At 44.3% G+C, this 24837-nt stretch overlaps 1 protein-coding gene across 2 annotated transcripts; it reads left to right on the forward strand.

Annotated features, from left to right (window-relative positions):
* The first annotated feature begins 6608 nt into the window (after window positions 1-6608).
* Window positions 6609-13602, forward strand: LOC104027166 (glutathione S-transferase 3). 2 transcript variants are annotated; one of them, XM_075706761.1, is made up of 6 exons: window positions 6609-6748; window positions 8557-8608; window positions 9372-9504; window positions 11282-11423; window positions 12569-12700; window positions 13259-13602. In XM_075706761.1, exons 1-6 carry the CDS (start codon window positions 6617-6619, stop codon window positions 13400-13402), a joined length of 735 nt encoding a protein of 244 aa, XP_075562876.1. In that variant the 5' UTR covers window positions 6609-6616; the 3' UTR covers window positions 13403-13602. The 2 variants fall into 2 exon arrangements, with proteins under 2 accessions (XP_075562876.1, XP_009476100.1); XM_009477825.2 differs by having other exon boundaries at window positions 6609-6703.
* Window positions 13603-24837: the final 11235 nt, after the last annotated feature.

Genomic DNA, 24837 nt, shown 5'->3' on the forward strand with positions numbered 1-24837 from the left:
GCAGCTGTGCTCCTTCTGCAAGTGCCTTGGCCACCTGATTTGAGCCTAAGCATGTAATTTCCTGCAATATACCGTGAGCTTCGTGTAAAACTAATAGTTTAATCCTTGGATGTCAACTCCTCTGAAACTAACTGCAATGCTGAATTAAACCAGAAGTTGCTTAACACCTTGGAAGAAGGACAGGCAGTTGGACTAGATGAGCATTGTGGGTCCCTTCCAACTGAAATATTCCATTTTATTCCATTCCATAATTATTGTCTCTTGTGTCACCTCGGCTCAGCCTGCTCCCCCTGCTTTCAAGGCGGTAGAAGCTGAAGACAGCTGATGACTTACAAACCCAGCCTGTTTGCTAACTGTGCAAGGGGGCTGAAAATGAATCGTTACAGGTGATGAACTAGGTGAAAAATACAAGTGCAAGGATGCTAGATTGTAAGTGGCAGGTGTGTAGGGTGGGGAGCTCAAGGATTTGTAGGTGACTGGGGGATGGAAGCGGGAGAAGTGATAAACTGAGCATGGCCTGCGGGGATGGAAATAAAAATTTGATTGGAATTCCCTGTTGCATGCGCATAAGGGTCGGTGTTTCTTGAGGGTGTGGAAAAGGCGCAAAGCAATGGCAGGGGTGTGGAAAAGGCCCAAAACAATGGCAGGGGTGTGGAAAAGGCGCAAAGCAATGGCAGGGGTGTGGAAAAGGCGCAAAACAATGGCAGGGGTGTGGAAAAGGCGCAAAGCAATGGCAGGGGTGTGGAAAAGGCCCAAAACAATGGCAGACTGCCCCATGCAGTGCCTCACTTGGATGTGTCTGCAGTCTTGGAAGCTTGACTACCCTACGTTCTCCTACAAATGGACCTTGAGCTTGTTTGGAGGTTCTAGCAGGGGAGCGCAGCTACCGTATACCCTTGACCGATGAACGGTACGTCTCTATCGGGGAAGGTCGTCCTCTTCGACCGAGCGCGCAGCTTCGGGAGGGACGCACATGGAGCGGTGAGGGAGGAAGGGGACACCCGCCTAGCCAGCCAGATCAGCCGAATCAACCCTGGCGATCAATGGGGTGACAGATGTCGCAGCCAGATCGCCCTCACATCCAGAGTACAGCTCCGCCCGCCTCGGTATATGAGCGTCGGATATTCGATCACCTTCACCTCAGGGTGACGCCGCCGAGGCTGATCGGTTCAGCGACAGGCACTGAGCATTCCGCTCTCGGTGGCGGAAAAACTGTTCCGAGCTAAAACAGTTCAAAAAATTTAACGTTTTTTGTTGTTACGTTTTCCTCCCAGGAGCCTTTGCGAAATATGCAGAGTAGCGGCTTTCTATTGGCGGCTGTCCCGCTTGTCACCGCCTCGTCGCGCTGGGGCGGGGTGCGGGGCGGGGGCGACTGAGGCTGCTGGCGGGGCAGGTGGGTGCTCGGCTCGGCTCGGCTCGGCCCGGCTCGGCCCGGCCCGGCTCGGCTCGGCTCGGCCCTGCTCGGCTCGGCCCGGCTCGGCCCGGCTCGGCTCGGCCCGGCTCGGCCCTGCTCGTCTCGGCCCGGCCCGGCCCGGCTCGGCTCGGCTCGGCCCGGCCGCTTTCCTGACGGGCTGGCAGCCAGCTGCGGGCGGGTGGCGGCCCGCGGGGGTCCGCGGCGGGAAGCGCTGCTGCCTCGCTAGGGAAAAGCCGTGCGTGTTCGCTTGGTTTTATTTTATTTTTTTATTATCATTATTTTCTGTGTGAACAACGTGGATTTCTGTGACTTCTCTATTCCGGTCACCACCCTGGTGCCCTCTGGCTCGCTTGGCTCCCGTGGAACGGGGGCGGGACGCTGCCCGGGGTTCATTTTGGCACTGGGGTGTCTGATCAGCAGATAACCAACCGCCCTGGGCGCCGGCCGCTCGCCCTGCGCCTGAGGAGCGCCTCCGTGAGAAGCGGGTACCCCAGCGGAGAAGCGGGTACCCCAGCGGAGAAGCGGGTACCCCAGCGTCGTGGCTTAGCGGGTACCCCAGCGGAGAAGCGGGTACCCCAGCGGAGAAGCGGGTACCCCAGCGTCGTGGCTTAGCGGGTACCCCAGCGGAGAAGCGGGTACCCCAGCATCGTGGCTTAGCGGGTACCCCAGCGGAGAAGCGGGTACCCCAGCGGAGAAGCGGGTACCCCAGCGTCGTGGCTTAGCGGGTACCCCAGCGGAGAAGCGGGTACCCCAGCGGAGAAGCGGGTACCCCAGCGTCGTGGCTTAGCGGGTACCCCAGCGGAGAAGCGGGTACCCCAGCGGAGAAGCGGGTACCCCAGCGTCGTGGCTTAGCGGGTACCCCAGCGGAGAAGCGGGTACCCCAGCGTTGTGGCTTAGCGGGTACCCCAGCGTCGTGGCTTAGCGGGTACCCCAGCGGAGAAGCGGGTACCCCAGCGTCGTGGCTTAGCAGGTACCCCAGCGGAGAAGCGGGTACCCCAGCGGAGAAGCGGGTACCCCAGCGTCGTGGCTTAGCGGGTACCCCAGCGGAGAAGCGGGTACCCCAGCGTCGTGGCTTAGCGGGTACCCCAGCGGAGAAGCGGGTACCCCAGCATCGTGGCTTAGCGGGTACCCCAGCGGAGAAGCGGGTACCCCAGCGGAGAAGCGGGTACCCCAGCGTTGTGGCTTAGCGGGTACCCCAGCGGAGAAGCGGGTACCCCAGCGGAGAAGCGGGTACCCCAGCGTCGTGGCTTAGCGGGTACCCCAGCGGAGAAGCGGGTACCCCAGCGGAGAAGCGGGTACCCCAGCGTCGTGGCTTAGCGGGTACCCCAGCGGAGAAGCGGGTACCCCAGCGGAGAAGCGGGTACCCCAGCGTCGTGGCTTAGCGGGTACCCCAGCGGAGAAGCGGGTACCCCAGCGTTGTGGCTTAGCGGGTACCCCAGCGTCGTGGCTTAGCGGGTACCCCAGCGGAGAAGCGGGTACCCCAGCGTCGTGGCTTAGCGGGTACCCCAGCGGAGAAGCGGGTACCCCAGCGGAGAAGCGGGTACCCCAGCGTCGTGGCTTAGCGGGTACCCCAGCGGAGAAGCGGGTACCCCAGCGGAGAAGCGGGTACCCCAGCGTCGTGGCTTAGCGGGTACCCCAGCGGAGAAGCGGGTACCCCAGCATCGTGGCTTAGCGGGTACCCCAGCGGAGAAGCGGGTACCCCAGCGGAGAAGCGGGTACCCCAGCGTCGTGGCTTAGCGGGTACCCCAGCGGAGAAGCGGGTACCCCAGCGGAGAAGCGGGTACCCCAGCGTCGTGGCTTAGCGGGTACCCCAGCGGAGAAGCGGGTACCCCAGCGTTGTGGCTTAGCGGGTACCCCAGCGTCGTGGCTTAGCGGGTACCCCAGCGGAGAAGCGGGTACCCCAGCGTCGTGGCTTAGCGGGTACCCCAGCGGAGAAGCGGGTACCCCAGCGGAGAAGCGGGTACCCCAGCGTCGTGGCTTAGCGGGTACCCCAGCGGAGAAGCGGGTACCCCAGCGTTGTGGCTTAGCGGGTACCCCAGCGGAGAAGCGGGTACCCCAACGGAGAAGCGGGTACCCCAGCGTCGTGGCTTAGCGGGTACCCCAGCGGAGAAGCGGGTACCCCAGCGGAGAAGCGGGTACCCCAGCGTCGTGGCTTAGCGGGTACCCCAGCAGAGAAGCGGGTACCCCAGCGTTGTGGCTTAGCGGGTACCCCAGCGTCGTGGCTTAGCGGGTACCCCAGCGGAGAAGCGGGTACCCCAGCGGAGAAGCGGGTACCCCAGCGTCGTGGCTTAGCCCCAGCCAGCAGCTGGGCACCACGCGCTCGCTGCCCCTGCCCCGGTGGGGTGGGGGAGAGGATCGGAGGAGTAAGAGCGAGAAACACTCCTGGGCTGAGATAAGAACAGTTTAATAACTGAAATAAAGTAAAATAGTAATGCTAATAATAACAGTATAATAATGATAATAATAATAATATAATACAAAGCAAGTGATGCGCAATGCAATTGCTCACCACCCGCCGACCGATACCCAGACAGTTCCCGAGCAGCGATCGCTGCTCCCCGGCCAACCCCCCTCTCAGTTTCTATACTGAGCATGACGCCATATGGTATGGAATAGCCCTTTGGGCAGTTTGGATCAACTCTTCTGGCTGTGCCCCCTCCCAGCTTCTTGTGCACCTGGCAGAGCATGGGAAGCTGCAAAGTCCTTGACTCGTGTCAGCACTACTTAGCAACAACTAAACCATCAGTGTGTTATCAACATTCTTCTCCTACTAAATCCAAACCACAGCACTATGCTTGCTGCTAGGAAGAAAATTAACTCTATCCCAGCCAAAACCAGGACATTTCTCATCTCTTACATGAGAGCTTGCTCTGTTCTGCTCTTTGCCTCCGAGCCCTCCCCACTATCAGCATGATGGCTCCCCGCTTAATAACAGGAACCACTCTTCATCTCGTGTCTATGAAGAACTTGTCACAAAGGGAAGGGGTTGGAGCTGATGGCCCGGGAGGCCACTGCCTGTCACACGTGGGGTAGGGGACTTCCCCCCAGCTTGGTGTTAGATGATGCCGGGCAGAAAAGAGCAGCCACTGTTGGGCTGAGGGCTGCTGGATGCAAGCAGCGAAAACCACGTCCTGGAGTCTTAGATATGCAGGACACGCCAGGCACAGGTGGTCTCCCAGCCCTCTTCACCAACGTTGTTCTGGTCTGTGTGGCTAGCATGGGCACGATGTCTTCTTGCACAGGTACATTCCTGTGCATTCCCCCTGTTAGCCGAGCTGGCCCTCATAAATCGCAACAAGGGAGTAAGTTCAGATCCTTTTTTCCCCAAAGTCCCTTTTGCTGTTGAGGTATCAGGCTGAGGGGAATGGCCAGCAACCTACCTATGATTGCTGCTCCTGGCTGCAAATCGCTGTTTTCCCTCCTTTACTTCTGGCGAGAAGGGTGGGGAAGGGAGAAGCTCTTTGCCCATCCCCAGGGCGCTCTCTTTCTGTCAGATTTCAGTACACAAGTTGGACTTTCTCTCCCAACGTTGCATGGCAGGCTCAGTCTTAGGAACCAGCTTGCTTCAAACCTTGTTGATCCCCGTGTATTTACAAGGCAAGCATCCACCCTGTCTTTACCTTCTGTTTGCCTTTGCTGCATTGATGTGAGCTTGGCAACAGCGACTTGCTGGTCTCCTGTGCCGTGGCAGCTGGCCTGCTAGGAGCATGTCTGCAGAAGGTGCACTGAAGAAACGTGACTCTTCTGTTCCTTCAACTTTTCAAACTTCAAGTTAAAAGTCACCTTTAGCTTTTTCTTCTGCAAATTTAGCTGTATTACAAGCAACTCCTGTTTCATTATGTTCTTTTGTGTAGTTCACACTGATACTTTTCTTTAGTCTTTTTTTCTGTTTCTCATGCACTGTTACATTTATTAGCAGTATGGACACTATTCAGCAACGTTTGAGGTCCCAGTGACTTACCTAAGAAGAAACGGAGACCCCTAAGCAGGTGTGGAAAGCCTCATAGCCTGGCTCATTTGGATTCCCGTGATCAGATGCAGTCTCATATTTTGTGTTCTATTTTCGTGCCTGTTGGCTAACAAGCAGATCACTTGCCTTGTGTGTGCTCAAGGCCTTTCAAAGGTTGCTTTTTGCCTCTGCTTATGAAAGAATGCTTGCAACATTGGGAACTGGAGGTTATTGTTCGCATGCCAACAGCCTCTTCTCCAGAATTACTTGAACTGTGGATTGGAGTGACAAGACATCTCCCTACAGAGGGAAAACAGTTCTCAGTTGCAGGAAGGAGTTGCTATTACAGAGTTCTGCACATGAAATGCCAGTGTGATGAAATTTGATGCACCCTTGGCTTATGGCTCTACAGTGGAATCCAATTCCTGCTGAGACCTAAACACTGGTCTATTCAAAAAATAGCAATAGCCTCGTTTATGAAGCCATTCAAGAACTAAAATGCTGCTTGCAAAGCGCGGTGTATTTGATCAGCTGAAAAGTCTATAAAGTTTTGCTTAGCAGCAGGGTTTATTAATAGAAAGAAATGCAACCACTAGAAAGATAAGTAGTGCAGCAGTCTGAATCTTTGTATTTTAATCTGGATTGTTACAGAAGAAACTGGTCATTCTTTTGAAGTTTCTACTGATTCCGGATCACATACTTACCCTGGATCGCCGCAGCAAGAAAGAAAAGTGGGAGACACTGAAAATACCTTCCCATACTTAAGTATACATAAGTATGCATACATAAGTATGCATAAAATTAATGTTTCAATACTTTTGGCATTCTTTGATATAAGGACTGCCAAATTTGAAAAAACCTGTCTACTGCATCTTCTCCCCTTTGATTGAAACTTGGCTTTCAGTGGTGATTGAGTAACTCTAGTGCTAAAACTTACATTTTTCTACAAGTTTTAAGGATTTCCTTAGTGGTGACTTTATTTTTTTCTGTTATCTCCTACTTAGCAACTTGATGCTTACTTTTTCTGAATTTCAGGGGAATTAAAAGACTATGAAATACTGTGAACTTGACTGCAGCAGTAAAACCAAATCAGTTTAGACTGGAACTTTACTGAAATGTTTTGTCAAAAATTAACTTAAATTTTTGTCTTGTGAGTGAGCTGTGAACCGTTATTCCAGCTGCCATCAGATTTTTGTATCGTTATTAACTTAATGTCTTTTATAACTATTTTAGGTAACGGGAAGTTTGAAATCATGGCTGGAAAACCAAAACTTTACTACTTTGATGGAAGAGGCAAGATGGAGTCAGTTCGCTGGTTGTTAGCTGCGGCTGGGGCGGAGGTTTGCTTTAGTGTTTTTAACTTTAAGCTGCACATTGGTAAGCTTGTCTTTGAGGCAGAGCACAGGTTATTAACCAAAAAAGAAAAGGCATTCCAAGACGAAGTAGTAAATGAGCATTGGCTATTCAGTGTAATTAAGCACTCTTACTTTAGGCACACAAAAGTATGGCTTCAAGTTACATGTCTTCTGAGCAATGACACTGTAAACCAGTTTCTTGCTTAATGCAAGAATGTGTAATGCTTAATTAAGCATTTGGTTACTGACCAGGGCTGTTGAGCTGAAGGACAGGTCTGTTCCTGGCATCACAGGTATTATCTGTGCCAAGTACAACAGCAACGAATTTACTTTCTCTAGTCTTTCTGTTTTCAGTTGGATGCTCGCACACAGATTTTTATCTTGTTTTTCACTCCACTGGCTGCATCCTCCACAATAAGCTACAGCATGAAATATATTTTGTCGTACTTGCACCATTTAGATGAGGTGTAATGGGGTGAAGTGAAAAAACTGACCTACATGTGTAGAAATTAGAAATTAGAAATCTCAGAGCAGGGAGAAAAATATTTGGGTAAACCAGAGAAGCAAGACACTACTCTAAGATTTTTTTTTTTGGATGGGATATAATTTACATATTCGTTCACTATCTGTCTTGGTGATAAACTGATAATTCAGGACTAGTAGTTGCTCCAAGTGTCCTCTTTTATATAGTAGGCTGTTACACTTCATACGGTTATCCCTGTACTGAGACAAGGAAGCTGAGTTTTTCAAAAAGACCACCAGTCTTTATTTGCAGGCCTTACAGAAGACACAACTGGTTGCTTCCCTGCATCATTTGTTCCTATGTTTTAATTCCTTCTCCCCCTTTTTTTTTTAATTTAAAAAAAACCCTGTTGACAGGTCCAATTATTACATTTTTCCTTGGGATAGCCTTTTCCCAGCTTTTCATCAGCAGAAACCTGGGTTCTGAATTTTAGACTCTGTGATCACACTTACTATGGTTGAACATTGGCACTGTATGAGTATGCCTAATCTTCTGGGGTTTCCCTAGTATAGCAAGTCTTAATTATTAACATAAGTCGCACAGATATTCTGAGAGAGGTTGACTGAGGAAGGATCCTTGGGAGTCCATAGCTAGGCATCTAGGGATTGGTAAACTCAATCATTTTCTAGTGTCCGTGGTCTACATTGACTATAGACATGTATGGCACATGTTTACATGTATGTGTTTACATCTAACTTCGGTGTCTTAGTCTTGAACTGAATTCCTCCGTAAGCAGCACTGATTGGACCAGCCATCCTCAACCATATTGAATATAACTACATCATTCTGATCACAGGCAATTCTGTATCTTTTTGTTTCTCATCTAGTGAATAATTCATCCTTTGGTGTCCCAAACATGCTTCTGTACTAAACTTCCTGCTGGGCATAATACTTTTACATTATTTTGTAAAAGCTTTGTTTTAACTTCCTAAGAATTTGTTCCTCTCTAACTCTCAAATCAAAATATCCCACAGCAGAGCTTTTTTCCACGTACCAGAAAGCATTTTAAGGACAGCCTAGTCTGTATTGTTGACTGTCTCACATTAAATTGCCTGTTCAATACCAAACCATCCTCACTCTAGTTCTTATTGCCTGTTTTTCTGCTAGGGTTGCCTTTAGCAGCATTTGCAAATATGACAGTCCAAGAGGTTTTGCCAGTGCTTCTACCCTTGGTATTTTCTCCCTTAGAGCCATCTCTGGAATGGAAGGAACCATGATGCATATTCTCTTCCTTTTATGATGCTTAAAAAGTTTATCTGTTCTAGAAATGTGAAAAGACACTTATTTCCTCTTCTTCCTCATTCTCTTTTGCCAGTTTGAAGAAGAGTTTTTGGAAACCCGAGAGCAGTATGAGAAGCTCCTGCAAGGTGAGTCCACGTGAAACCTCAAGAAAAGCGTGAGCAGACTTTACTTGGTCTCAGAGAAGACATGTGAAGAGAAGACTTTGAAGACTGTGTGGGACTTTCTTTCCACACAGCAGAGGGGAGTAAAACTGAGAGCTGTGAACAGCTGTGGAGGCTGATTTTTTTTTTTTTCTCCCATGTGTGGACAGATGCAACTGAAAATGGAATGTCTTTCCAACCTGGAGCGTTTCCCAGCCCTCTGGGTTGTTCTGTTCTCCGTATGTCTACGTGTCCCACCTGGTCCCACAAACTTACTCTAGGCTTCAGTAACTTGCAAAACTTATCCTAAAACTTCATTGAATGTCCTGATTTAGCTTAAGATACTGGTTGTAAGGGAGAAATTTGGGAATCTGACATTTGCTTCAACTGTGTTTTAAATAATGGAACAGAATTTTTTTAATGTATTTAGAATTAGACTCTTAGTTGATATGTTTAGTGTGATTGTCTCTGCTGTATTTCAATTTCAGCACAAAAGCTGCTGTACACAGTCCTGACTGCAACTTCAGTGAAATTTTTTTAAAGCAAGGATGTTAATCCACAATAATCGTGTTCTGCAGTTTAATTTGTCTGCACCACTGTAATTTATTGTTTGCATGGAAGAACCCCAGTTTAATATAACGACAACCCACAGCAAGCTGACCATAAAAGTAATGATCTTCTGAAGACAGCAAGAAAGCTGACGTGGAGTTACTCGATCCAGTAGAATAATGTGTGGCTTTCCCTTTAGGCGGATCCCTGCTATTTCAGCAAGTGCCCATGGTGGAGATCGATGGGATGAAGATGGTGCAGACTAGAGCCATCCTGAGCTACATAGCAGCAAAGTACAACCTCTACGGGAAGGACCTGAAGGAGAGAGCCCTGTACTGTAACACTACTACTCTTCTTGTATTTATTATAGTAGCTTAGATACATCTAGAATTAACTGCATACTTGCACACCCAGAGAATCACCTGTGTGCCTCAGTGACACACAACTTGCAGTGAGCCTTACAGGTCACAGTTAGATGCGAGCCAACTGATCTCTTCTAATTAGATTATTTTTACATAAAAATATTTGAAGCAGGGGCTTATTATGCTTTACTAAAAGATTCATACAGCTTGACAGAGGTATTCAAGAGGTGACTGGCATGTAAATGTTGAACTATTTTTGTAAACAGAACATTTTTTGGAGAGCAATGGTTCGCTTTTAACTTTTGGCTGCAAAATAAGATCTGTCATTCATGTTATCTGTGGTTGCACGATGTTCCACAGCATTGTAAAACATGCATGGTTTAGGTCTTTGGGAGTTGGGGAAAGAAGAGCTAAAAGCTGTTGAAAAACTTCTGGTTTCATGTGAAATTAAATTAAATCCAGGTCTTGACGTTGTGGCTGTGTGAAGAAAAAAAAGTGTAATTGGGCTATCTCAATATGTAGCCCTTAAATGTCCATTTCCTATTGTTTTTCAAAAGAAGGAAAACTAAAGGTCAACTAGCAAAGCATCTAACAGATACTTTACAATAAACTGCCATTAAACGGTGCAAATTGTTGGAAGAATTGGCTGAAGCAGGTTCAGGGAAATAACAAAAAGAAAGAATATTCAGATAGAAGCCTCAGTTGTAGCTTATCAGTGTCTTTGTGGTGTTAATAACCCATCATTTCCTGTAGTTTCCATTCCTTGCATGCCTCTTCCTTCAAACAGAATTCTTTTCCAGAGAGTTTTAGATTTAGCCTGGAGCCTATTCCTGCTGTCTTACCAGCAAATATAAATGGTTGATTTCTTCTTGGGCAGGGGGAAGGGAGCATCAGTGTTTCAAGGAAGGATTGCTGTGATTAGCTCCAGGTTTAAGTATTTTGGATAGCTGGTCTTGTACAGTGTGGTTTTGGAAGTTTTGGAAGACCAGATAGATTGCAGGCGAGAAGCTGGCATACATTAAGGCTTGCAGGAATATCTGATAGCTTCTTATTGCACGTAATACGTTTAATCCTTATAGAGGCTTTTTTGAGAAGCTGTTGCTTAACAACAAAAAACTGCAGTTAGTCTTATCACACAGCAGGAATTCAAATCTCTTATGACATAGGATGGTTAGAAGACTTTGTTAGACTATTTTACCAGATATTTTATTCATATTCATGAGGACTTAATTTAAATTTGGGTCTTGTCTACAGTACAAAACCTGGTGTCAGAGCTCTGGAAAAATGGATAAAAGGGTTGATCTGAAGAACTGCTATACTAATAATTTAGCTAGGTGCAGAACACGGTAGACTTGTTTCCAACCCTGTTATTAATCTGTTTGGCACCACTTGGACTTTGGATGAAACCCTGACGGTGGGATACATCGAGGTGACTAAGCCAGTTGGGGATCAATCTTCTTGTGGTGCTGTGTGTTTCTTTGGTGATTCTGAAGTGATCTGTAACACCAAAGTTAAACTTTTTTAACCTCTGTACAATCCTGTTTAATCCTGCACAATGAGGCAAGAGAAGTGCCAACAACACCAGAAATATAAGTGAGACTCAGACTGTGACTTCTTTTTTTTTAACTGCAAAAATAATTTTCATGAGGTGGGAAATTAAACTTTTACTATCACAACACAAATCTAAGAAAACTCTGCTTATGAAGGTGCCTTCTTATTTAAGGTTCTTGTTTGCTTTGGTTTTAAGGATTGATATGTATGTTGGAGGAACCGATGACCTTATGGGCTTCATTCTGATGTTCCCATTCTTATCGGCTGAGGATAAAGAGAAACAACGTGCGGTTATAGTTCAAAAGGCGACAAGCAGGTATTTCCCAGCATATGAAAAGGTATGTAGGAGGATCATTTCCTTCCATTGTTCTGGAATGATTACAATGGGAACACTGGGTATTTTACCAAAAGCAGAAGAAACAGAAAGGTGTCAGCGCAGTACTTTAAACCAGGACATCATACTGTCTCCTGGCTGGAGAGATGAGAGGGAGGTCAGAGCAGTATGAGACAAGTTGGGGTGGGTTAAATGCAGAAATTCCTAAATGAGATTTCATGGTCTGAGCAGCATCAACATTCAGACTGAAGGGTCCAAGTATGCCCTTTGGCTCAAAACTGTTACGATCCAAAGAACATGTAAACATAGCTATATACAGTTAAAATAGCAACTTCCTGGCTTTAGGAGAAATGAAACTGTGTAACTTGCATTGCAAAGGCAATGCAGTTTTAGAATTGCTAATTATCAGTTTTGTTTAACATTTCAAATACATCTACATGTTTTTTTAACTACAGTAATACACAGCCATCCCTGCTGTCTTCTAGTCTGAGTGGTCTGCTGCTTAAGCCATACTGGAATCTTGGTGTTTCTCTAACTGATCCTTTGAGAGACAGGACCCAAGAGGTGCTCTCGATGGAAATTAACATACACAGACAGGATGGCCGGGCAGAAATAGCTGCTTTTCTGTTTTAAAGACTAAAGGGAAGACAGTTTCCCACTTAAATACCAGCTCGCCTATAGATGGCTGCCAGAGTTCATTCTGCCCTAGATTCCACTTGTTCCATCCTAGCCCTAATGCTTTAGGCTGATCGCCTCTCTTTTACATTCTCTATTTTCCTATTGAGGCTGTAACTACATATAGAAAAATTCAAGATTTATTAGGCTATGAATACCAAGGAGGTATCTAACCCTGTAGTCCAGTATGTGGGGTTACCTAGGGCTATAGGAAGGAAGGATAGGTAATAGAAACCCTGGGATTTTAGATTGCCACTGTGAGGACTGCTCATAGATATTCCATAAAATGATCAGTGACTGCAGGCACTGGACCCACATCCCCCACACTGGTAGCATCCCTAGTCGCACAGGAGAGAAAGGTGAAAAGAAGAGGAGGCAGCAATTATTGTCAAAGGAGGTGTGCCTGTGCATTTTGAAAACATCAACCCCAGCTGGCTACCCACATCTAGACATTTTCATTTATGACCCTTCTAGGTTTTGAAAGACCATGGGCAGGACTTTCTTGTTGGCAACAGTTTTAGCTGGGCAGATGTTCATCTTCTTGAAGCCATTTTAATGGTAGAAGAGAAGAAGTCGGATGCACTCTCAGGCTTTCCTCAGTTACAGGTACCTTACAGTAACAATACACTCATATGGCTGGAAATGTGATGAATGCTATTTCAAAGTCTGTTATGTGTAGATGATTCCATAAAACGAGCATTTGTCACTCCTCTTTCATTGTAGTCTTGCTCTGCTTGCTTTAGGAAGAACGTTGTGATATGTTTCGTCTAGAGAATCTGTTACTTTCTGGAGTAACTCCTGTACAGATCTGAAGAAATTCACCCTCCCTTTTTTTCCCCTCCCCTCACCAGTTCTGTGATACCTTTAAGCAGGAGATATTTGCTGGATCACAAGAAGTGATTTGAGTAAAGTACACATCTGAAACTACAGATAACTGTTTCCACTTCATCCCATATCAATACAAGACAGAGGGCTGTTTTATTACTGTTTAAAATAACAAAGTTGGGGTGAGGGGGAGTAAAATTCATCTACGGCTAAAACTATATTTCTTGTCTTGCCTCCACATACAACTTGTTAAAGGATGTTGCACAAATCAGTAAAATTGTTTTTGCTTGTGTTACTTTCTGTTCTTTAAATGCCATGTACTTACTGTTTACCTTTTAGGCATTTAAAGCAAGGATAAGCAGTATCCCCACAATCAAGAAATTTCTAGAGCCTGGAAGCCAGAGGAAACCTGTTCCTGATGATAAATATGTGGAGACTGTGAGGAGAGTTCTCCGCATGTATTATGACGTAAAAGCGAATTAGTGTGCCTGGCTAAAACAACAGCTGTGCTCGGTTTAAGAGAACTGTCAGATTGCACGTGTACAATTACAATGCAGAGAGAAGGTGAAGGGGTGTTCGAAAGGAGTTTCAGTGGGCAGTATCTTGTGTTCTCTCATACAAAAGACAGTAGGCAGGTATCTTTTATAATACTTTGCTACTAGCCTATTTTTTTCGTTCATTCTTCTTGAGATTTTTCTGATAATTTTAAGCAAGTGAAATGGCAGCAAGCAGGCTGTCTTCCTGGAGACTTTTGGAAGAGCAAAAAAGAAAGAAATGTGAGTTGCTGACTGACAGCTTCAGCATGTTCTGCTACTTCTGAGGACTTTCTTCTGAGATCCAGATCAGATTTTTGTGTGATGATTGCTTCCAATTTAGGCCTTTATTGTTTTTAATATCACTGTAGGCAAATGAAACAAGTGGCTTTTAAAGAAAGTAGGAGGAAGGTGTTTCTCTTGCCAGTTCTATTGGACATCAGTGACTTGTCTGAAATGTCAGCATTGTGCCTCTATAACTAAGCTGCACTTTAATTACTGAATTAGGAAACAAATTGACTGACAAATAGCATTTTTCTGTAACCGCTATATTTAGAGGATCTGTTCTAATCAAATAAACTTTTTATTTTTATGTGGTCGTGTTGTCATGTTGTGTCATGAATGAAAGTTGGGGCCTGCAAATTTAATTTTTACTTTTCTTGGAGGATAAATTCTTTATACTTGATATGAAGGGGATCCTTGTTAACCCATATGCCTTATGCAAAGGCATTTAATTTGCATTTATAAACCAGAGAAGGGAGATGTGAAGGGGAGGTAGTAAACCATCACACAAACCTGGTATAGTTCCTATTTAAGGTCTAATACCTGCCAAACTCAAAATGTTATTTCTTTTCTTCTCTTTTTTTTTTTTTTAATCTATGGTTTCAGCAGACGACTTGTCAAAGGAATTTCAAATGTTTTTAATCACTTTGATAAACGGCACTTAATGCTTTGAAAAGCTGCTCTGTACAATGTTATCTTGGGGTTTCATATCTGTTATTTATAGTTCTATATTAATGATATAGTTTACAAGAAAAGACCTGTGTTCAATCCCTAATGGCATTGTTTAATTCCTGTGTTAGCTACGGGTTGAGAAATAAGATGCTGCTTGACCTTGGAATGCAGCGAGCACACTTGTCTGATACTTGATGAATGAGTTGCCCACTTGAGAGCTCATCGATCTCGCCAGCTTCAGCGCGACTAAGTTCTCAGCACTATGAATACTTTTCCCTCATTGCCAGGAATACAGGATTTATATTGACCTATGCTGGTTTATCTGTCACCTGCCTTCCTAATGTCAGTCACAGTTACAGTTTAGTCCTTGGTTTAATCTCGGATTGATTTAATAAGAAAGTTTGGAAAACCCTGCAGTTGTTGATCTTAATTCCTTTGCTAAGTGAACTTTTTCTCCAGAATATGAGGAAAGTTGTGGTGTAATGCTGTTCAAACAAATGTTCCACAAGCAAAGGTGCAGAAGATATAGAGGGTGACTGTCTGCCAGTACTTGTCGGTGATAAGCCTCATAGCCGATGGTCATGCTTTTTAGTAAATAGGGTGACACAGTAGCAATGAACGTCAACAGAAGAACAGTTGATACTGGAACCTTGTCATCAACACTGTAGCTGTTTGGGGACGGGGTTACTTCAGCCTAGCTCAGGAGTGGTTGTGTGGAGTGGGTGCCCCTTAGACTGCATTAGGTGCACTCTTGGAGCACATCTTTCAGTTTAATTTCATCCAGAATGAATCTAGTTAGTACGCTCCAAGATCACACTGTGATGGCAGCCAAAGCACAATTTAGAAAAATATATTTTAAAAACATACTCCTGTTCCAGACCACTAACATAGACATACCCTGTAATGCTCTGGGTCTGGCCCAACTGATGGGTCATTTCCTGCTATTTCAGTAAATCATTGATGAGAACTTGTATTCTGTTTGGTTATTTTTTATTTTTCTTCTTGATTTGGTTTGAGATGAAAACACCTACAGCTGTTTATATATGAGCGAGTGTATACTTCTCCATAGAGCATCTACAGCCATTTTTGCTTATGCTATCATTGCAGGGCTACATGGTGTGACACAGTGTTGTGGGTGAACCCTGTCTAAGGATGTAGCATTTCTTATTTGGATATTCCCACACAGTTTGTCAGTTTAGTTTCTAGCCTGTACACAGTGACTATTATCATGATCTTCCAAATCCTGGGAAAACTAGGGAGGAAATCAGCTTACATCTAAGTCTTTTGTAAAAAATCCCCACATTAAGGATTCTTGAGTCCTGGTACAGCTCTCTAGCCGTAATTATTTAGGTCTTTAGCTGACTTTGGTAATGCTTTTATGACACATCAGAGCACTTCAGCTCTGTTACCAGCCTTCAGGCAAAGAAGATATACAGATTTTTGTTGCCGTTTGTCCTACATCCCTCGATGTTGCTGGCCTAATAATTCCCATAAAAATTAGTTAAGAACGCATGATAACCCCAGGAATAGTTTCACTCTTAACTGTCCCAAAGCACTTAGGTGTTAGACAGGCAGTTTTGATGTATTTTCCAAGAAGGACTTGGGTTTGTCCTCAACACTTGCTCTGGTAAGACCTATTTATGTAAAAATCAGCCTGCAGCATCATTCTGATAGCCAGGCAAAAGTTACTGCTTAGTGGGAATAAGGGTTGTGGTCCTATACAACCTGTTTTGGTTTAAAACACTCGCTGTCAATGGAATTGCAAGTTCATTGAAAGCACTGGGAGAATTCTTATTGATTTAATAGTGAGTCCAAGATATAGGCTTTAGTACAAGTTACAGTTTCTGGTGACTGTATGGGATCTTTATAGAATACTCTGCATTGCGTTTGCTTATATTTTGGCAGGTGGCAATTAATTCCAATGGAACTTTAGTATTTGGGTGAGCACCTCTGAAGGTGCAAAAGAAGTGCCAGCTATTCATAGGGATTTTGCAGATCTCCTGTGTGCTTCTTCTGGTACTTCTTCATACCTGAGTATAGCAATGCTAACCGAAAAAAGCACGATGCCAAATTCAGGCAAAACTAGTCAGACCAACTGACTGGAGGGATCCTAACACTGCTTACAGCAGGCATTTGACAGGTTTTTCTATGCTTAGCAGAGAGATACAAAATCCCCTGCAAGGGCTATACTTTATTTCTGATGTCTTTACTGTGTACCTTATTCATAGTGAATACTTCAGGCTGTGGTTTTACAGCCAACTCTCTCACCAAAAAAGACAGGCCTCCCTTGCCTACGCTGTCTCCTTCCCCACTTTTCATGTCTTACTATTTACAACATAAGCTGAACCGATTGAAAACTCTAGACTTTTTATTTTAAGGGTGATTTTTTACTGGGTCAGACAATTAATTACACAGCTAGATTGCTGGTGCCACCACAAGCTAGGCAGTAAGAACAAGTGGCTGCAAGCCACAGAGGAGGTGTGACCACTTTCTTAATTGCACTCTTTTCAGTTGTGTAGATCAGCTTAAGCATTTATAAAACTACTGCCAAAATGTACTGGACACACAAGTACGGCAATTAACATACCCTTACGAAGTAATTTTTTGTGAGTTTCACTTAGTGAATCATTTTCTGGATCTCTGAGAGGATCATCCCCATGCTTCCTATACAATGCAGTTATCACTATTGCTGTACTTAGGCACAGAAATGCCTAATTTAAAAAAGATGTATTTTAAGGTAACAATCACCTTTCAACACCCAAATGTCTTTGTTCCTGGCCCATGTTTAACAGCATGCTGTGTCTCTATCCCAGTGTTTAGGGGCATGGGAAAGGTGGCTGCAGCCTGAGGATCGTCTTTCCTGATTTACTTACCTTGTTACCTTTCCAGTTCAAAGGAGAATTTCTGGAAAGCAGAGACCAGTCTAGGAAGTTACTGCAAGGTAAGACGTTTGACAGTCTTGAATGAATTCCACCAGATTTTGTTGCTTTGTGTGCTACCATGCAAACCAGTCTCCGGTCTTCCCAGCCTGAGGGAATATTAGCTCCAAATGATCAAAGGAGAGTGCATTTAGCATCATAGAATCGTTTAGGTTGGGAAAGACCTTTAAGATCATCCAGTCCAACCATTAACCTAACACTACCGAGTCTACCACTAAACCAATTTAGTGCTTAGGCCCAGGCTGTTACCTGCCATCTTTTTCCTTCTGTCAGTAGTTGTGGTGGGGTGACCTTCGCTGGCTGCCAGACGCCCACCCAGCCGCTCTCTCGCCGCCCCTCCTCAACAGGACAGGAAGAGAAAAATAAGATGAAAAAGCATGTGGGTTGAGATAAAAGCAGGGAGATCGCTTACCAGTTACCATCATAGGCAAAATAGACTTGATTTGGGGAAAATTAATTTTAATGTATTGCAAATTAATATAGAGTCAGATGGTAAGAAACAAAGACAAAAACTTAGAATCATAGAATCGTTTAGGTTGGAAAAGACCTTTAAGATCATCCAGTCCAACCATTAACCTACACTACCAAGTCCACTCTAAACCAATCAAGGGTAGACTAGACTAAACCGTGTCCCGAAGTGCCACATCTACCCGTTTTTTGAACACTTAAACACCTTCCTCCCATTCCTCTTCTTCCCAGGCTCAACTTCCCTCCTTTGTCCCCGACTCCTCTACCTCCTCCCCTCCTTCTCTTCTTGGTGTTCAGAGGGCTGTTTCTTAACGCTGTTTTTCCCTCACACTCTGCCAGGCAGTGTTTTGCCCTTTCTTAAATATATTTCTCCTGAGGTACCACCATCTTGGCTCAGCTGTGCCCTGCGCTGGGCCGGTTGGAGCTGGCTGGAACCAGCTGGAACCGGCTGGAACCGGCTGGAACCGGCTGGAACCGGCTGTATCCGGCACGGGGCAGCCCCGGCCTCCCCTCACAGCGGCCGCCCCGCAGCCCCCGCTGCCAGCCCTCGGTGCCTACATCCCATACATCAGCATCTGTTTTTATATGGTACAAATAAGCTTGCCCCTCAGCTGGTTTCCAAACGGGCCGTGGGGATTACTGGGACCTGCTGGCGGCCTTGGAGCTCCTGCGCGTTGGGCACTGCTTTGAGGTTCAAGAGGGGGAAGTTTGCATTTCAGGGGAGGTGCCCAGGAGCTGGACATCAGGTCCCTGCCTGGGCACTGCTGGAGCAGAGGAGTCCTCGGCAGGCTGCCGGGAGGCTGCACTTGGTACCCGAAATTTGGAGTTGCGTTAAACCCCAGTCCTGTACGTAGGAAAGGCTCTTCTATATCCTATTTGCTGTGGGGGGGGAAATTTCAGCTGTAGGCAACTACTAGGCATGTCTCTCAGCTCCATTTCAACAACGCAAGAGCTGTGGGCATTGAATTAGACTGATGTTACTTTTTTCTGTCCCCAGATGGAGCCCTGCTCTTTCAGCAAACACCCATGGTGGGGACTGGTGGGATGGAGGTGGTGCAGCCCAGAGCCATCCTCAGCCATACAGCCCGAAAAGTACAACCTCTATGGGAAGGACCTGAAGGACAGAGCCTGGTACAGTAACTTTAAACCTCTAGGCATTAGCTGCCCGCTTTTGAACGATGACTACTTTTGTAGTCAACAGAAAGAAATAAATATCACCAGATGGCAATTTATCTGTAAGGCATGGTTAACCTCTTAGCATGTGACTGGAAGCATGTCTGCAAGCCACCTAGGAGTGCAGGGCAGAGATTAGGCATACATATACACATCTCCAGCAGCCCCTTCCAGGCTTTGACCTGTAAAACTTTCTTTGTTGGTGTCTGTTGGAATTTCTCATGCTGCAGCCTGTGCTTGTTGCCTCTCCTCCTTTTACTATGCTACTCTGAGGACAGCCTGGTCCTGGCCCCTCTGTAACTACTTATTAGGTAGGTGAAGACAGCAATTAGATCCTTGTCACTTTGCTATTTAACGTTTTTATCAAGGGGCTAAAAGAAAAATTAGCATAGTTCACAGAAGCGAAAAAAAAAAAGTGACAATAGGGAGGAAAGGTGAAATTCAGTGATCTGAATCAGTATCCATACTGGGAATGAATAAACAAGATGCATTTAATGTAGCTAAATTCAGTCTACCTAAATTCCCACTGACAGGAGAAGCAGGAACTCAGAGGACATGGTGGATAGTCAGCCTTATACCAGCTCCCAACATGGGACTGGCATCCAAAAAACCTAATGTGACCTTGGCGAATAGTGGAAATTTTCAAGTAGCATGGTTGTACAACTCCATGTCCAACTCTGACATTGACCCATGAAGTACCTAGCTATAGGCATTGCTTCTTAATCCTAATGCAGAACTGGGGACAATTTTCTGGTTATGTTGCAGGTTCCAATTCATTTATGTTGCTTGCCCTACAACTACTACTTTCCATTTCAGGCCAATTTCTACACTGCAGCAGAACTCACACCTGGAAACATCATCCAAGAGAAGATGGAATGGAAATGTTATCCTTTCTGGCAAGAGAAAAAGAGCTTCACCTCATCCTTCAGCCCGATGCCATACCTTAGCACATATGACCCCAGCTGTGCCAGCCTACTTGGGTACAGATTAGCTCAAGCATAGATCATCCTTCCACTTGCTTTCTCAAGGAAGTAATTACCTTATTTAACTCTTGCTATTATTCAGCAGACAGTTTTGCTGTAGGAGAACTTTACTCACGGGGTGATCTGGGAGAGAACTGTTTGTTCTGGATTCCTTTGAAAACCTGCTTTGAACAATTATTTCTGAGAAAGTTTCTCTAAAACGGGGTTGCACAGAGACAGCTTTCAAATGAACAGTGTAACTCTCTCACCTTGCAGAGTATCTCATTGTTTAAGTTCTCACAAACAAAATACGCCCACACAACAAAACAAGGTGTAACAGGATGTCATGGTTTAACCCCAGTTGGCAACTAAGAACCACAGAGCCACTCGGTCCTCCTCCCCGCCCCGGTGGGATGGGGGAGAGAATCAGAAAAAAAAAGTAAAACTTGTGCGTTGAGATAAAGGCAGTTTAATAGGACAGCAGAGGAAGAGAAAGTAATATTATTAATAATGATAATAATAATAATATACAAAGCAAGTGATGCACAATGCAATTGCTCACCACCCACCGACCGATACCCAGACAGTTCCCGAGCAGCGATCGCTGCTCCCCAGCCAACCCCCCCCAGTTTCTATACTGAGCATGACATCATATGGTATGGAATAGCCCTTTGGTCAGTTTGGATCAACTCTTCTGGCTGTGCCCCCTCCCAGCTTCTTGTGCACCTGGCAGAGCATGGGAAGCTGCAAAGTCCTTGACTAGCATAAGCAGTACTCAGCAACAACTAAACCATCAGCGTGTTATCAACATTCTTCTCCTACTAAATCCAAAACACAGCACTATGCCTGCTACTAGGAAGCAAATTAACTCTATCCCAGCCAAACCGGGACACAGGACTGCGTGTATCTTAACCTTAATTAAACAAACACACTGTTTATTTGTCTAGTGCCATGGTACTTTCTTGCTAATAGTAACAGGTGCTAATATGAAGCAGTGCAGGGTTGAGGCTGGAGAACGTACATCTCTAGGATCCAGGGGCCATTTTTAGCCTTCAAAATGGACAGAGTAAGACTTGACTAGTTGGATAGTGTCCTGGTTCTCCTTGAAGCAAGAGGGATGCCTCTTCAAGCCAGACTACTGAAGACAAGTGTATAGGTTTGGGTCCGTTCTGCTCGTTCCTATGTAGAAGATTAGGAATCTCCACATTCAGCAGTGAAACATAGCCCCATCAACACTTTTCTAACGTGAGTGTATTTGCTGTATTTTACCTATTACAACTTTGTTACCTTGTACATAAAGATCATACACAGTTTCAGCGTGGTTCTCAAGCACACCAAAGCCTTCTTTCAATATTCCTGCTATGGCAAGGGCAGTTCAGTTTTACGTATACATACATTCAATTTAACCTCCCACTACGCAGGCTGATGAAAAGAAGCTTATGTACGTGTAAGTGAGATGTTGCCTTTTTGAAGTGAGCACTGAGGTCTACAGCACTCCTAACTAGCTGGGTGAGAGGAGCCAGATTCCCATGCCATTATCAAACTTGCATTGAAAACCTCTCCTTGAGAATAAGGGAACAAAAGCAAGTGGAGGTTTGTATCTGACCTAGTGCACATATGATTAACCACCTATCTTTCCCCCACTTTTAATATCTCTTATACCATACCTACAGTTTCTTCTGATCTTTTTTTTATTTGTAGTTTTTATGGAAATGTAGCAACTGTTGCACCTGTGCAATTTATAAAACTGTCCAGGGCTGCAGAAATAAAACTGCTGTACTGGAACAAAACTGAGAAAAGTCATTAGTTTTTTAATTCCTATAAACATTTTTCCTCTTAAATCAAGCTAGTTACAAGCTTTCGTGTCTGTCAAACTTCTGTGGGCAGAAGTCCAGCAACTGATTAAAACTGTCCTGATGGCAGAAGAGAAAGTGCCCTCCATTCTCTTAGAGTCTCCTTTTCTGTAGATAATTAAATCAAATAGTAATACACCCATATTCATTTGAAGTCTTGAGGAAGACAAGTTAAAATGCCTGGCAGTTTCTCACACTCTTACAGAATGCAGAATTAATCAAGTGAGGATCAGGAAATACAGCCAACAAAGTAAAATACAAAGAATAGAAAATGAAAAAGCAGAGCTGAGAAATGCATGTGAGAAGTGAATTACAGTCCAATTTGTTTAAAAAATTATTAGATAAATTATTTTTATGCATGTGATCCAAGTAAGAGAGACAGAGAAGGGCTTTCATCTCCCCTATCTTATAAAAGAAATGGAATAAGACACTCAATGAAATTAAAAGCAGCAAAATACAAGCAATGAAAGACAACATTTTCACACTAAGATTGCAGAAATCATTGTTAGAAGATGTCATTGAGGCAAAGAATTTAAAAGGATGAAAGTGATATCAAGGGAATAATAATAAATGCTGTGAAATCTTAAAAGATAATGAATATTCATGGATTAAGCAGCTCTCTAGCGCTGAAAGATTAAATTGTGAAAGGCAGATTATCCCACCACTGATCATTGCATAGTTTTATACCTTGCCTTGTAGACTTGTATCATCTGACTTGCACCTACTTTTCTCTGAGGTTGTACCATCTACTCCTAGGAAACTGCCTCCTCCCTTGTCATCAGCCCTGAGCCACCATCTGATGAAGCTGATTTCACAGGCTTGTGCTGGCTTGTCATTAGAACTTTCCCCACCCCTATTCTTAGATTTTGCATTGTTTTCAATTTTAGGCTTTTAAAGCAAGAGTAAGCAACACTGCCACAAATAAGAAGTTCCTCCAGCCTGGCAGCCAACGAAAGCCACTGCCAGATGAAGAAGCTGTAGCATTAACAAATTTTTTTTATCAGGAAATGAAGCCAGATTTCATCTGCTCTGATTTTTCAAGCCCTTTTCCTACTTAAACCTGGATTTTTGTTGTTCTAGATTTGTACAATCTTTCACAAGCAACATGAACAAATGAATCTCCTGCTGAAAACATCATTAGAGAGCAAGACAAGTTACATGTCACAAACTGTTACATGTTATCTGCAAGAAAGGTAAATGTAGAGTTAGAACGTTATTCATAAATGTGATTAAACCCCGTACATTTTATAATTTTGAACATGCTACCAAACAGTGAATAAAGATCTTAAAAGTGGAATAGTTCTAGATTGTATAAATAATGTGTCACTAATCTTGTTTCACTGAATCTTTTTACGCTGACAGATCTGTGTAAAAGGGTTTAAGGGAAGGAGAGAATATTTGACTTTGAAGATAAATTAATGCTGAAATTTGTATTATGGTTACGGGGCCTTAGGAAAATTCTGATGAACTCCAGGGAAACACGAACTTCAGTGAAAACAAACCTGGTTTTTAAGAGAAGAAATGGACTTGTGGTTAATAAAACCTATTTCTTCTTGTCTGAGAAGTATAAATAAATCTGGTTTTATTAAAAAAAGGACCAAAACAAACAAAAACTGTTTTACAGGATGAGAACTGCTTTTAAATTTTTTTCAAGTGATCAATTTTTATCTTTCTTTTATTGGAAAAAACCCACTTTTTTATTGAGAAAAAAAAAACCCATTTTTTTTGTCCAGCTTTATAATTGGTCAACATCAGATAAAAATAGGATTGAAATTTCTGCTTTATTTCTTTACACCCTCTTTTGAAAATAAAACGATTCTTTAAACCTAAGCTTAGATTATTATTAGTTTTAGTTGTAACAATGCACGTAAACCGAGAGGAAGTTTCACAGCACACACAAGAGACCAAATAGAGGAAACATACACAAGTTGCTATCAAAATATGAAGTCATTATAATACATGAGTTATTTAAGACAAATATTTCACAATTTGTACTACTAAGGTTATTTTTCAGTTGGCTCTGAAGCCTTGATCTTGCCCATCTTATGTCTATATAAATCAGCCTTTTGACCATGTTGAGATACTTAGATCAATGAAGACTAAACAATCCAAATAATAACAATCTGTAAACTGGCTCTCCATTTAAGCTCTCCTCACCAGCAGCACAATGGGTGTAAATGAGAATTAGGATTACTCTTTTCAGACTTTTCTGTGCTGGTGGTCCAGATAAGTGGCAAACAGCTTGCAGAAATATGTGTGAGGGTGAATACAGGCTTGGTTAATCTTGCCCTCGGGCAATCAGTAAAGCTTCCAGGACAGAACCAGAGCAGTCACTGAAGGTTTGCAGCAAGTCTAGGCTTGAGTGATGCATGACTTGTTCTAACTGTTCATGTGGACTGATTTTTTTATTACAGTGTTGGTGTCCTTCAGTTTAGAAGCTCGATAAGCAGCATGGGGAGAATCCTCGTAACCCGCCTTGTTTAATTCTCTAGTGGCAGTTAGTTATATATCCTGTCCCCACCTCTGAGAGGATGCTGCTGGAAGCTGGAATCAGGCATGGTCCCCCAAGCCAGCTGCTTAGTGGTTTGTGAGGATTGTGTGTAGGTACGTTTCAAGAAGACTTTGGACTTGTCTAACCTACAGCACAATGAAGTGTGTCCTCAGAGCACAATGGGAACGTGACATGCCAGGGCATGGTATATGCACTACTTGAAATCTGCCTATGCCCAACCCAAGATCACTTAAGTGGTACCTGGGCTCCATGCCAGCTGCCTGAATACTCAGGGCATGTCTTAACAAATTATTTATAAAAAAACGCTCGTTTTCTTTTCTAGTCCAGAGGTTTACAGAACAGCTATTCAAGTTATAGATAACAGTAACCTCATTGATACAATACCTTTAGATGTCAAAGGAGCTTTATAATTACATCATGAAAGGCTGTGCTGGAAGCAAAATAAAAAGAGAACAAGGGGGAAAGTCTTTCTGGCAAACTGAAATGCGTGGAAGGGGAACAACTGTCAAAGTTGGATGTGGCCA

This window comes from Pelecanus crispus, chromosome 3 (genome assembly GCF_030463565.1).
Source record: "Pelecanus crispus isolate bPelCri1 chromosome 3, bPelCri1.pri, whole genome shotgun sequence".
NCBI classification, from domain to species: Eukaryota; Metazoa; Chordata; class Aves; order Pelecaniformes; family Pelecanidae; genus Pelecanus; species Pelecanus crispus.